Below are 13,081 nucleotides of genomic sequence, written 5' to 3' on the forward strand. Positions count from 1 at the left end.
TGCAGGCACTTTGTCTGCCAGCCTTAGACCTCTCTCTCCATCTTTCTTTCTTTTTTGTCCATCTCTTTCTTACCATTCTATTTTTTTGGCATAGTTAATACATATATTATATGGGCACCTCTTACTTTTGATCACTGCAAACACGTTAGCATGTTAACATGGTCCTGAAAGCATAGGTATTTTGGATGGAGACTAAATGCTTGTTGCATAGCAGCAGTGCGCACTGGCCATGCAGGTGTCTGTTTGCACACAAACACGGGCATGCACTCCTGCACCCATTGCACGCTTGTGAGCATTTAGCTGACTGTTCACTGTCTCACTAATCTACTCTGTCTTGGTCTAAATTGGAGTTTTGATTGAGTTGTAATTACAGCTGCATTCACTGGCTCAGACAGTTAGTATCCCGTGCTAGTTCGAGCCTTACAGTGCTCCCTCCTCTCTTTTTAATCCCCTTATTTACCAGTTCCATTTTTCTCTGACACCTTGTTGCCTTGTGTGCGTTCCCTCTTTCCCAATCTCCTTTCATATTTGTTCATATTTACGAAATTGGATAAGTTCCTCATAAGCAAGGAAGACATTATTGAGAAATTAGGGGGGTTTTGCAGTTGGGGAGCACAAAAAGTATGAGTAAACATCCTCATAGAAATATAAATGTAGATAAGGAGTATGCAATAAAAGAAACAAATGTATGTGCTTCAAATTGCTTAAACTACTCCCTTCTACACAAATGACAGTCAAAAAGTCAAAAGCATTAGTCCAATTAAATTTTATATCGCATCAGCTCACAATAACAATCATCTCTAGATGAATCCTTTAAATTGTAAGGTAAAGATCCTACAACATTAGAGAGATTACCCCAACATTCAGGCAGTCACCTTTGAGGAAGCACAACTGTGAAAGAAACCTTGGACAGAACCAGTATCAGGAAGGGGCAACTATCTGCCTCGACTGGTTGGGATGGAAAACCATGTACAACAAATAGGACGAAAAATCTACTGGAGAGAGAAGGCACAACATCAATGAAGTGGATCTGCAGTGTCATAGAAACGCTTTGTTACCATTGTTAAAAAATAAAGAAAAATTTCTCCAGTGTTTATTCATAAAAAGATTTGTTGTGTGTTGCAAACCTGTGAATGGGTACAGCAAAAATCAAACACTAACAACTGGTGTAAATGTACTATTTATTTAAATAATTCTGAGAAACTTACTGAGTAAAAATGAAATGTGACACAGATACTTTTCTTAATTTTGACAGTCCTACTGAAAAACAGGTATATTTTTGCAATTAATGGGGGAAAAAAATGCTTTCCAGACAATTTCACAATAGTTTCTGTGGCTTCTTTCTTACGCAAATTAGATGTTGTCACCCTAAAGAGTCAGCCAGTTGTGTTGTGATTCAGCAGAGAACTGCCACCACTGGAGCAACAAGCAAAACTCGTCATTAGGATGAAAATGTCCCGAAATACTTGAAAAACTTCTCATGCTAGACTGAAACCTTGTCAGAGGTCATTTTCTCTGAACAAAAGAAATGTTTGTTTAATTTTCAGAACGGCCGACGGGACGCCAACCCAAAGTTTCATGTTTTTTGTCAGCTGGCTGAACTCACTAGTCTAATGCTCAGTGAGAAATTAAATGGTGAAAAAAGAAAGCATTAGAAAGTTGATCTATACCTGTTTGTCAAGACGGGTAGGTTAGCCTCAAAACTATCCGATAATTTGTTGTAATGGATAACGAATAGTAATAATTACAAATGAGTAATAATAATGAAATTTCTGATGATACAGAAAAAAGATTGAAAAAATGTTCTTGATGCTTACAGCTTGCAGGCAGCAGCATTTAGAAGTGTAGGAAATGGAGGCGAAATAAGATAAGAAACTTTATTAGTCCCATGCATGGGACTAATAGCCTAGGATGTTCAGGTAAAAGTGTAAAATAACTGCTTAAAGCCCTTGTTTTCGACATTACTGTACATTTAGCAGGAACATTTTTCTCACGTATTTTGCATAGTACTGTTTTGTTGCATGTTTTTGAAGTCTTTTTAGATAATTAGTCTCAATCGGACACTGACATGTGCTCTTGCTTTCAGACATGCCTGGGCTTGTCTCGTAGTTGCGCACATAAGGCATTTCAATTCATGGTATTGTTATAGACTGTTATATCACACTACGACATTTTTATTATACAGAAAAATGTATTCTGGTTTTATCACGGACGATATTGTAAAGCACAGCCTGAGCTGTTTCTGATTGTTGAGGCCTTTGAGTTATGCGAGGTGCGGTGCAGCACCCTGTGTGCTATAGCAGAAATGTTACAGTCTTATGCTTTTGAAAGTAAAAAACAAAAACCACTAAAACAATGAAAATATAAAATGTGTTGAGTTCTGCCTCTGGGTCGGTTTCACACACTTTATATGCAGTACTTTATATTCTGGGAGACTGTCTTCACGGCCACTGTGAGGGGTGTTAATGCATTCAGTTGTCTAAGAACAAGAGATATATAAAGATCAGTTGTCTTCTTTGGCTTTTGTTTTTATTAAAGAGGACAAAGTTAGAGCAGTTAGAGAATGTCTTGGTTGAGCAGAGTGCAACAGTAAGTAAAAATCCATTCTCACACTTAGTCCAGCAGTTCTTCAGCACTTCACTGGTAAATTTTCTAGCACTGGTGGTTTGTTGCTTGAAAATTACTATCAGACTAAGCCAATGTTGATGTTGTGCTTTGGCCATTTATTAGTTTGGGTATTCTCTACCTATTTTCCTAAATTGTCAGCTATCACAGGAACACAGGCAGGGTACACTGTGCACAAGATGCCAGTCCATTACAGAGCCAATGCAGAGACAGAGACAACCATTCATGCTCACACTAAAACCTATGGGCAATTTAGAATCACCGGTTTGCCCGCCATGCATGCCTTTTGGACTCTGGGGGAGGAAGCTGGGGTCCCTGGAGACCATGTGGAAAATATGCAGAATCCTCACAGAAAGGAGGTTTGGACCAGGAATCTTCTTAATGTGAGGTGACTATGCTAACCACTGCACCACCATGGCCTCTTCAAGCTTTCTACTTCACATGAAATATCTTGACATAGAGAAGACAGCCTGAGCTGGTTCTCCTCTGTCACCACCTCTACCAACACCACTTCACAGTACAGCTTTTTACAGTGCCGATGATCTAATGGTTTATTTAAACCAACTGGATGATTAATTAATTTGCATTTTATATTTTGATTTCTCTATGCCTGCTAATGAATATGGGACGAGTATCTTGCCCTGTCTCTTTTTACCAACTTCCTGTGGTTCGCATCGCCTATTGTCCCCTGTTAAATAAAAGCCACTTGTGCTCTCGTAATCGTACGCTGTCAGTAACCTCTTCAATGATTGTCAAGAGTAGCGCGCGAGCCACATTTGGGGATACAGATGTCATACACAGCTACACCATTGTTCTCCTCCAGCCAGACCACTCCACTCCAGAGTTCAAATAAACTGCTCCAAATACTGTTCAAACGCTCTGAAATTGCCTTCATCAGCTATGAGTGTAAAGGGCTTTCCCCGCTCCCGCACAGAGCTGATGGGGAAACACCAAAGCAGGCCTCTGAAATCTTGGTGATCAAAGATGAAAGATAATGTCTGAAAGCAAGTGTAACAAAGTACAGTATAAAGTTTTGTGAAAGGGCTTCTGTTGGTCAGATTTTAAATACAGCAGCCTCATTGTGTAAAGGGAAGTAATAAAAAAAAAAATCCTATCTCTATCCTGTTTGCTGACCAACCTGATAAGTTAGGTGCTGTATTCATGTAAGTGGCAAGTTTGAATAGGAAACGCTGAGCTGCAGAAGTAAATCCTGTGTAATAAACAGTGCAGAAGAGAGGGCTGTTGTGAAGATTTCATTTACTGTTGGAGGTTTGCCTGTAGCTGTCAGCACTCCCAAATTTTCATACCTAGCATCTCTCTTCCTCTGTGTATATGAATGTGTGTGGCCTGTTTTTGTTTGTATGTTTATCTTGCCTGTGTGCCTGCGCATCCTTAGCGTCAACCAATGATGGAAAGCTGGTACAAGAGGAAATATGACTCAAATGGACACCATTAGTGCTAATAGGGCCAAAAATGCTAAGATATGTACAGAAAAAACAGATATGTGACATCATGTGGTGTTTTTCTTTTCTTTTTTTCCAGAAAATAATACGTCGCTTTTTCTTTCTTTTTTCTTTCTTTTTTTTAAGGTAGAATTCATTTTTTTCCGTGGTGTGGAGGCTGAATTTCTTTTAACTTGACCCTTACATTTTATTTTATTTTTTTTTATTTTTGTGTAGATCCCCATTACTTTGTGGAAAATTAATAGCTAGATCTGTCTGGGGGAAAAAGTGTGTTTATTTGTAGGAAAAACCTTGTTTTAGCTAAGACGTATTAGATATAAAATAATGAGGAAAAGTCCTGACCCACTCCCTATTTGTTTATATTTTACTTCCATTCTGCATTCTACATTTCAGTCTGCTCAAAGTGCCTCCATCTGTATTTTCAGATGGGAAAAAAAACCCCTGTTTTTGCTTTGTATACGATATTTCCATCTAGGTTTGCATGTTTCAAAAAATCACTGCACACATTTTACATTTTTCTAGAAAAATATAAAAAATGACGGGTGGCTGAAAACCTCTGCAGAGTACTGTAGATAATCGCTTCTCAGATTCCCAGTTTTTAAGCTTTTCTTTTACGCAACTTCAGTGTCCATTATCCTAATCTATTGATTATACCAAGTATTGCTTTTCTTTGGTTAAACATGCCAAGCAATACAAATACAAATCTTTCACTCTGTATAATAAAAAACAAAAAACAAAATATACGCTGGGGAAAAAGTTTAATTTTTTTAATTTATTTATTGTATTTTTTGTAAAGCAGCTAGTTAGTGCTAGCTTGTTGTTAGCTAACAAAGGACGAGAGGACTGGTACGTTGTCATTGTAAAACATGGACGTCGCTTTCAGGTGTGAAAAACGAAGCTTCTTATTTGTAGACCACCAGATGACAGTAAGTGTGTTTGCAAAAACACTCCTATAGAAAATGGTTTTCTGTCTTGAACTCTGGAGACATTTGTTTTTCTGAGCTTGTGGACTCAGCCACTCATTTTAGCTCAAACTATGTTTGACATACATATTATGTTTCAAAATGGTGGATTATCTGCGGCATGCTCGTTGGCTTATGATTTTGTGACTGACAGCCAGGTTGTTGTAGTAAGTGTGCGGTTTTACACACAGACCTGCCCCTTCTTGTCACATTCCACGTCAAAACACTAAGATGGCAGCTGTGAAAATGCTCATGCTGAGGTTTAAAATGTTTAAAAGGGCGCTTCACAAGCGAATGGGGTGATCAAAATTGACAATTCGTGTTTCTACACATACTGTAATTTTTAGTGTTTCTTTGTGCTCCTCAAAACAAATTTTCAGACATTAAGCCTGTCCTGTATTTTGAAATGTATATGTTTCTTTAAATGCATTTTTTTTTTTGTATTTCATGTGGATGGAGATGTTTCAAAACAGAAGCAGAAAAAAATTGCTTACTGTTTTGCTGTCACCAGGAAACGTGACAGTTCCTGCCCTTTAATTGCCCTTTTGCGACTATTTCGAGTTTAACTGTGAGAACTATAAAAGGCATCCACCAGTTCGTTTCTCACTTTGGCTCACAACGCAAAGTTAATTCAAATGAAAACAATTTATCCCTTAAGCCCACTAATATAGTGATATAGCTCAATGGTTTCCAACAATTTTTTGTTTCGCTGGGCAAAAATATACAGTTACTTACAGTTTCATGCCGCAGGGTTATCATTTCCTCCTAGCGTAATCATCTCATGGACTCGCTGGTGTAGCGTAATGTCCAGTGTGTGTTGTATTACATTTCTCCTTCTATCTCCCTCCCCCTCATCTTTTTTCCTTCCCCTGTCTTCTTCTCAGAGAGGGACTACACTAGTCTATGTGAGAAGCAGCCCATTGGTCGGCTGTTATTCCGTCAGTACTGTGACACAAGGCCAGAGCTGAAGCGCTGCATGGAATTTATGGATGCTGTGGTAAGACTTTGAGTCCATTGCAACTACTCTGCATATTCTCTGATATCCTTATAAGTATTCTTGTGTCTTACAGAACCCCCTTTGTCACCTTCTTGCCAGTCTTTCACTTTCTCCGTCTTTTTTACCTTCATATGTCTATGATTTCTCCCACGAGACCTTCCTGGATCAGGGCCCGCAGAGCAATGGACAGGACAGGAAAGGAAAGTCAGTGCAAAGTCCCCTTGCCTGTTCTTGGCAGTCACATAGGGAGGTGGGTGGGGTGGGCGTAGTGGGTGATTAGCGACTTAGAGAAGCTGTCAGGGAGCAGACTCCTCCCCTTCCTCCATGCACTCCTCCATGAGGTCAAGCCAACGTCAGAGGCAGGTCCCCTGGGTGAGCAGGCAAACACAGGCCCAAGCTTGTGTCTAGGCCCCTGATGGTATGCAAGAAGGAAAACAGGCGAGGAATTTAATGGGGTCCTAGATTTGTGTTGTTTTTGTTTCTTTTAGTTTTAGGGGTTTTTTTTAAGGTAGGCAGACACATATATACACACCAACTGACAAATGCTTGAAATTTAATGAGCAACTTTTTAGTCGTCAACATGTGCCACGAGTCTCCCCGAGGACTTTGTGTCTTGGCTGATGCGTAGTAGTGCTGCTCAGTCCCATTCGTCTCTGCGGAGCGTGTTTTCAAACAAAACACACGGCGCAAAGCAGTCAAACTCCAGACTGTGTCCCTGCCTACAGCCATATTTGACCAAAGACACAATCTGTGATGGTGAAAAGAAGAAAATAGTTCCCAGTTTGCTGCCATGACTAAAACGAGATGTTTGTCTTTGCTAACTCTCCACCATTAGTCAGCTGTCCCTGATTTCCTCTGTTCATTAACACAGCATCTTTCCCTCTTTGCTTCAGCCTTCTTTGCTTTCTTCTCTGTGACTTTGACCTTATTTGGAGAAGTTTTAAAGATGGCTGAATGAGCATGGCTTGCTGTGGTTCCTACAACTTCTGTTTTTCTGTGACAGGCTATGTATCAGCTAGCTCCCGATGAGAAAAGGAGGGACTGTGGACTGAATGTTTTAGACACATACTTTAATAATGGGGTAAGATGCACCAACCTGCTCATTTAATTACAGGGCTGCATGATACGGCCATAAATGATTTATATATTAGTTTAAGTTAATACATGCACTTCCAGATGATCGTCTCATTGAATTTTATTCAGTGTAATAAAACTGCTTAGGGTTTATTTAATTGTTTGTTAACTGGAAATATGCTCAGCTATCGGTAAATAAAGTAAGCTGGAGATAAAATGGTCAAGTCATGCATTTAATTCTGGCTCTTACATGTGTGAATGTGTACTTCACTGTCCCATTAGGTCTTCTTTTGTGTTTTCACTACAGCTGCACAAGGCAGTTATTTTTAAGCTGATTCACATAAATGCTAATGTTCTCACTGACTGAAATGAGTCGGAGCAAACAGACAGGGGAACTTCAATTTGTTTTGTTTTTTCACTAACAGAAAGATTCAAGCACAATTCTGGTATAAAATCTATTTTCACATCTTCAACAATCTGTGACCATGTTACACTGAGCATGTTCTCTTCTGTCTCTCTGCATCTGTTTGCCTCACCTGCTGTTTTTCTGTCTCTTTAAACCCTCAAGTCGGCAGCCCATCTGCCTGACATACCCCAGGATGTTGTCGCTGGGTGCCGGGAGAGGTTGGAGCAGAGTCCGTGTAAGGAGCTCTTCAATGACTGCACCAAGTATGTTTTTAAATCTAACTTGCTGCTTTTATTTGTTCTTTTATTTGCGCAGCCCTCATGCAGACAGGCTGTGGAGGGAAAATTCAAATGGAATTTTATACATTGATTTATTTCTTTTTTAAAAAAAATATAATTATTATGATTATTTTTTTGCCATGGTTGCGTCTGGGCATCTAAGTGTAGGCACTAGCAGAATCTTTAGAGAGAGAAAGAAAGTGTGTGTGTGTGGACCATTGCTCCCTGTCACTGCTGATGATGAGGCAGCGGGCACCTGGAATGCCGTACTACACACAGACACACACACACTCGCAAATACGTACGCATAGTTGAGCCAAATGAAAAGGAGCAGTGGGCAGAGAGAGCATCCGGATGGCTGGCATGAAAACAACAGCCACCTCAGTGTTCGCCACATACACACACACAAACAGGTTTACAAACACACACAAACACACTTGCAGGTGTTTCTCCTTCCTGCTCTGAGAGCCAGGAGAAGCAAACAGACTGGGGATTATTACCCACACATGTACTTCTTATTGAACATACAGTGACACACGTACACCTCAGCGATACTCGGGTATGCGCTCATATTTGTAGTATCATCTCAGTTTGTGTTTTGGTTTCTTAATTATATTACAGTGGTAAGTGCAATGGTAATCATTTCACACATAAAAGGCATATTACATATTTTTAACGGCATATGCTATACTCTGTTGTTATTACTTAAAGTCGTTGTAGTGACTTATTCCTAATCCCTAAGATGATTGCACTGTGTGCCGATTGGTTAGCTGATTGCATTTGTTTTAGTTAGATTCCAACTGGGTGAATTTAGTTTGGCAAGATGTTTGGAAAATGATAACCAGACTCTAACCAGGCTCTTAAGAAACACTATGTGGAGGAAAAAGCTTCATGGACCTGAAACAACATGCTTCTTGGTCCAGAAAATGGCAAAGTCCAAAATGCAGAAGCTAACAAAGAATCTCCAAAAGATCCAAAGATGCATGACTGTCAAAATAAAACAGGAAATGAGTAAACAGTGAAATATCTAACTCTGAGACAAAAACTTGACAACAAACTACAATGGAACACTAGGGAAGCTAGGTTAACCTGAAACACACAAAGGAGTAAATGCACATCTATACTAAAATGTAAACAAGAACCCATAGCACAAAGGTAATCACAACTAAAGATCCAAAAAACAAAACCAAGGATAACCCTAGGTCAAAGACCAAGGACCACGACAAGTCTACTATTAAAGAGAGCTTATTCTGCCAAATTTCCTGGTGCACATTGCGATTCTGTAATTCTACTAAAGCAGCTTTGCAATTCTTATTTTATCCCGAGTTTGATATTTACCAATACATCAGATTACTTTTACAAAGGTGATGTTTTCAGATTGTTTGACATTTAACAGTGAACTGACCAAACCACCTCGGTGACCCAGGTCTGCTTAACACACATTGGGGTCTATTCCTGTATTTTATTTTATTTTTACTAGTTTACTGAAATAATTGTAATCAATGCCTGGAACTATAATTCATATATTTTTCTTTTGGTACATGAAACAGCATTGCCATGGAATCAGTTGGTTGGTTACCAAAAAACAAACCAAAAAACCCAACCTTTCTTTTTAGCATTTAAATGTTGTGCACCCATCTAGCTGTTATCAGTCTCTGGTTGATAAATCACTTGATCACATCACAGAAGAAGACATTATTAACTGTAGTGTTAAATAGATTCAAGCTTCCTGATGATAAGATCTTTGAGGTCATCTTCAGGAAGCTTCTGGGCAATATGCAAATTAAAACTCGATCTGTGGGCTTCCTTTCTGGGAAGATGGTGCGCCCCCACCACGTTTTTTTTTTAACTGGATTAATTTAGTTTATGCACATAGCACATAAAATATAAATCTTACTCTTAAACAACAGAAAATAAACAACTCAAATGTATCAGGTTTACATGTAACATGTACAGCATGCATTAAATCAGCGGGCTGATGGAGCCATGTGTTGTCATTGCTGGCAAAATCAAAATTTCTGTGAAGTCTGAGCTCATAACCACAAGGGCAAATGGATTTGGATTGGAAATGCTGTCACTAACCTTTGATTCACTTAAGCTTCACCAAACAGGAGCTCAAGAGAAGTGGGGATCATTGCTGAGAAAACACCCAGCTATGACATCAGCATGCACTCTTGCATACAGTCAGATATTATCTCCCTCCCTCAGGTATAGGGAACCTTTATGCAAATGTCTGATTGACAGAGCGCGGCCACTTTCACAGACCCATGAAGACAGGAATGCAAAGTTAGCTAGTCAAAGTGGCTGACAGGGACAAGCGTGCGGTTGCCAGAATGTTTTGAAGCAGTGATTAATTTTTCCCAAAAAGTTTCCTCGACCCGATGATTTTAATTGAGTATGAAGTTTTGTTTAGTTTATCTAAAGCTTATTCACATATCTTAATTTTCTCTGTGTTGGGGAGATTTGCTTGAGGGTTTAGAGGCTGAGTGAGCAATGCAGACACACAGCAGGAGGTGGTGTGTGAAGGAAAAAGTTGGCAAATGCATGTGTAGAAGAAGTGAGGTGATGTGGTTTGTGCTGGACTAAAACTGGGAGCTTCATTGGTTATGTTTAAGATGAGCAAAACCCAGAAAAACCTCCACAGAGTCTCTCATCTCAAGTCATGTTCAGTTAGGCAAGTTTCCTTCTTCCTGCATAAATGTCTTCCCCCAAGTTGTCCAAAGGGCATCAGGGAGAGCAGGGAAACGGTGTGAGAAAGAGGATAACCAGAATACTGCGCTTTTGTTGATGTGAGAAGCACAGCATCTGCTCCATTTCTTGACTGGATTCAAAACTCAGCAGGTGATGAAGTGATAAGTCTGAAGAAATGCAGAGCATGAGGACGCATCGTTAGAAAACCTACACAGAGTAAGGAAAGGAGGACGAAAAGGAGAATTAGGGGAAAAGTTAGGAGAAATGGAAAGAGAGTGTGAAGGAGAGCGGGGCAAAACGGCGAAGAGAACAACACAGGCACGTGTTGAAGCCGTGCAGCAGCAGCAGCTCAGATGTTTTTGAATGGGATTCCCGTCCAACTCTGGTCATCACTTCTTCCTTTCACTATCATTATTTGTATTATTCCGTTGTGTAACTTCATATTTTATTCCGATGTGTAATTCTGAACCAGCGTTTGCTCCGTTGTTTGTTTTTTTTTCTCTCAAAGGGAAAACCTGTAGGAAAGCATGGTGCTGCACGTGTGAACGTGACTTTTGGCAGAGCTGCACTCCCACTAACAGAAATATATTAGCTCACTTGTGGATTTTTATTTTTTTATTTTCTTGGTGCAGTGGTGGAACATATTGTTATGTCATACTGAGAGTAGTGTGTGTGTGGCCCATCTCATGTGTATCGTGATGTTTTGTATATCCGCTGTGTTGACAAAGGTCTCACTGCTGATTTTTCTTCCCTCTTCTTGTCTTCTCCCGCTCCCTTTGTTTAACAAAAGCCATATTATTAGCTGTGTTTATTTCTACTCCCAGTGATGGCTGTCTGCAGCTCTGCTCAGCTCTTTCCTTTCTGGAGCCCCTTTCAGGCCTGTCAAACCGATAAGCGAACAGAATCTGGGAGGAAATAGTTTTTGTTTCTTGATTTCTTCAGTGACAGAGTGGAAACTGAAGTTTGATACACAAGGAACAAGAAACATGCTAATGCACGTGTTTAGGAGAAACCCCTTGTAGGCTGAGAAACAACAAAGGGTAGATTGATAAAATCCTGTTGACACTCTACTCCTGCAAACAATTCAAATGGATGTTCACTTAATTTACAGAGCAACTGAGTTCCATAATGACATAACTCAGTTTTCTTTCACACAGCCGAGGGTGCTTCCCCGATGGAAACTCTCTACTCTCAAGTCTTTTTGCCAAGAACAGCTACTCCAGCACTGTTGGTAACCACAGGCAGCTATCCTTGTCCTCCTTAGTGATGAAGTAATTTTAAAATATGGTCAAGGAAAATCTGCTGGATAAATATGAGCATATCTTTGACATTTGGGTGGCTGAGGAGAATGTGTGCTGTAACTCTGGTTTTTAGTCATGTGTTGTTGGCTGGTAGAGGAGGTTGTGATCACACCGGGCAGTGGTTGTCATGACTGTCCCAGAGTATTTGTTATTTCATGTGGGGTTTTTGTAGTTTGGGAATAGTGCAGCTTGTGTCACAAGGATAAATGTAATGAAGATGATTACTGCTTGCTTTGAAGAAACTGATCATTTTGCATCATGTTGACTATTATAGTTGACAGTTAAATGGCTTAGAGGGGCACTGTAAGGAGTCTTTGGGAGTCTGTTTTATTGTTTAATAATTAAATTATTATTGTTTTTTAAGCTGATGTTTGCATTGCGACCTGGGGGTTTGGATTGCTAAGGTCCATCTTTCATGGAAAGTTTAGTTAATTTAGTATCTGCATATGACTCCTCTCTGTTTAAATTATTATTCTGTATTTGGATGAGATGAAGAATGGTTAAAAAGCTCCATCCGTGCACAAACACAAATACCTTCTAATTTGTGACAGACTATTAAAATATTTCAATTTCTCACCAGAACTGAAGCATAAAGTCCTTGAATAGTCTGCATCAAACAGCAAGTCACGATCCATTAAAAATGAACCCAAAGACTCCAAAACCACAAATATGGTTAAGAGGTCCAGTTCAGCTAGTTGAGGTGACGCCAGACAGCTATCGACTGTAGCTGCCGATAAAGTTTAAGCCCTACCGGCATTTAAAGATGAGTTAGAAAGAATGTTCCCATCCTATGATTATTATTGAAGGGGAAGCTGCCCATAGGGACGAAACCCTTTTTAAAATATTTATAAATGTTTGTACCAGGCTATCAGTGACCTTTTTATCTTGATAACTTGGACATTTTCAATGATGACTGACTCAGCCTTAAGTGGCCACTTCAGGAATTGCAGTTTTGCCATTTTCTGTTGGTAGAGACTTTAGCAATAGAAACTGACCTTTCATTTAATTCAAGGAGCACCCCCTGGATCTAAAAAAAAGTAGTTAAAAACTGCATTTCCTCATTGTGTCAGGCTGGTTTGTTGAGGCTGGTTTGAAAAAGGCTCTTTGAAACATTTTTTATAGATTACAAAGCTAATAATATGACTTGCTGTGTAGTACAGATCATCTAACATGTTTGTGCTTCTGTTACTATTTCATTAGTCTGTTATTTAGCACTAAATAGTTGATATGCAACTCTAACCGGTCGCAGCAGATGGCCCCGCCCCTCCCTGAGCCTGGTTCTGC

At 39.6% G+C, this 13,081-nt stretch overlaps 1 protein-coding gene across 2 annotated transcripts in view; it reads left to right on the top strand.

Annotated features, from left to right (window-relative positions):
• Positions 1-13,081, top strand: part of grk4 (G protein-coupled receptor kinase 4) — a 54,111-nt gene that overhangs the window by 17,858 nt on the left and 23,172 nt on the right. For both annotated transcript variants that reach the window (XM_085460252.1, XM_085460253.1), the window contains exons 3-5: positions 5,935-6,047; positions 7,051-7,128; positions 7,690-7,790. In XM_085460252.1, coding sequence (XP_085316378.1) covers positions 5,935-6,047; positions 7,051-7,128; positions 7,690-7,790 — 292 coding nt within the window. The remainder of the gene's footprint in view (positions 1-5,934; positions 6,048-7,050; positions 7,129-7,689; positions 7,791-13,081) is intronic.

Source organism: Copadichromis virginalis, linkage group LG6 (genome assembly GCF_057382275.1).
Source record: "Copadichromis virginalis isolate Kocher_CV1m ecotype Utaka linkage group LG6, C_Virginalis_male_GT1.1, whole genome shotgun sequence".
NCBI lineage: Eukaryota > Metazoa > Chordata > Actinopteri > Cichliformes > Cichlidae > Copadichromis > Copadichromis virginalis.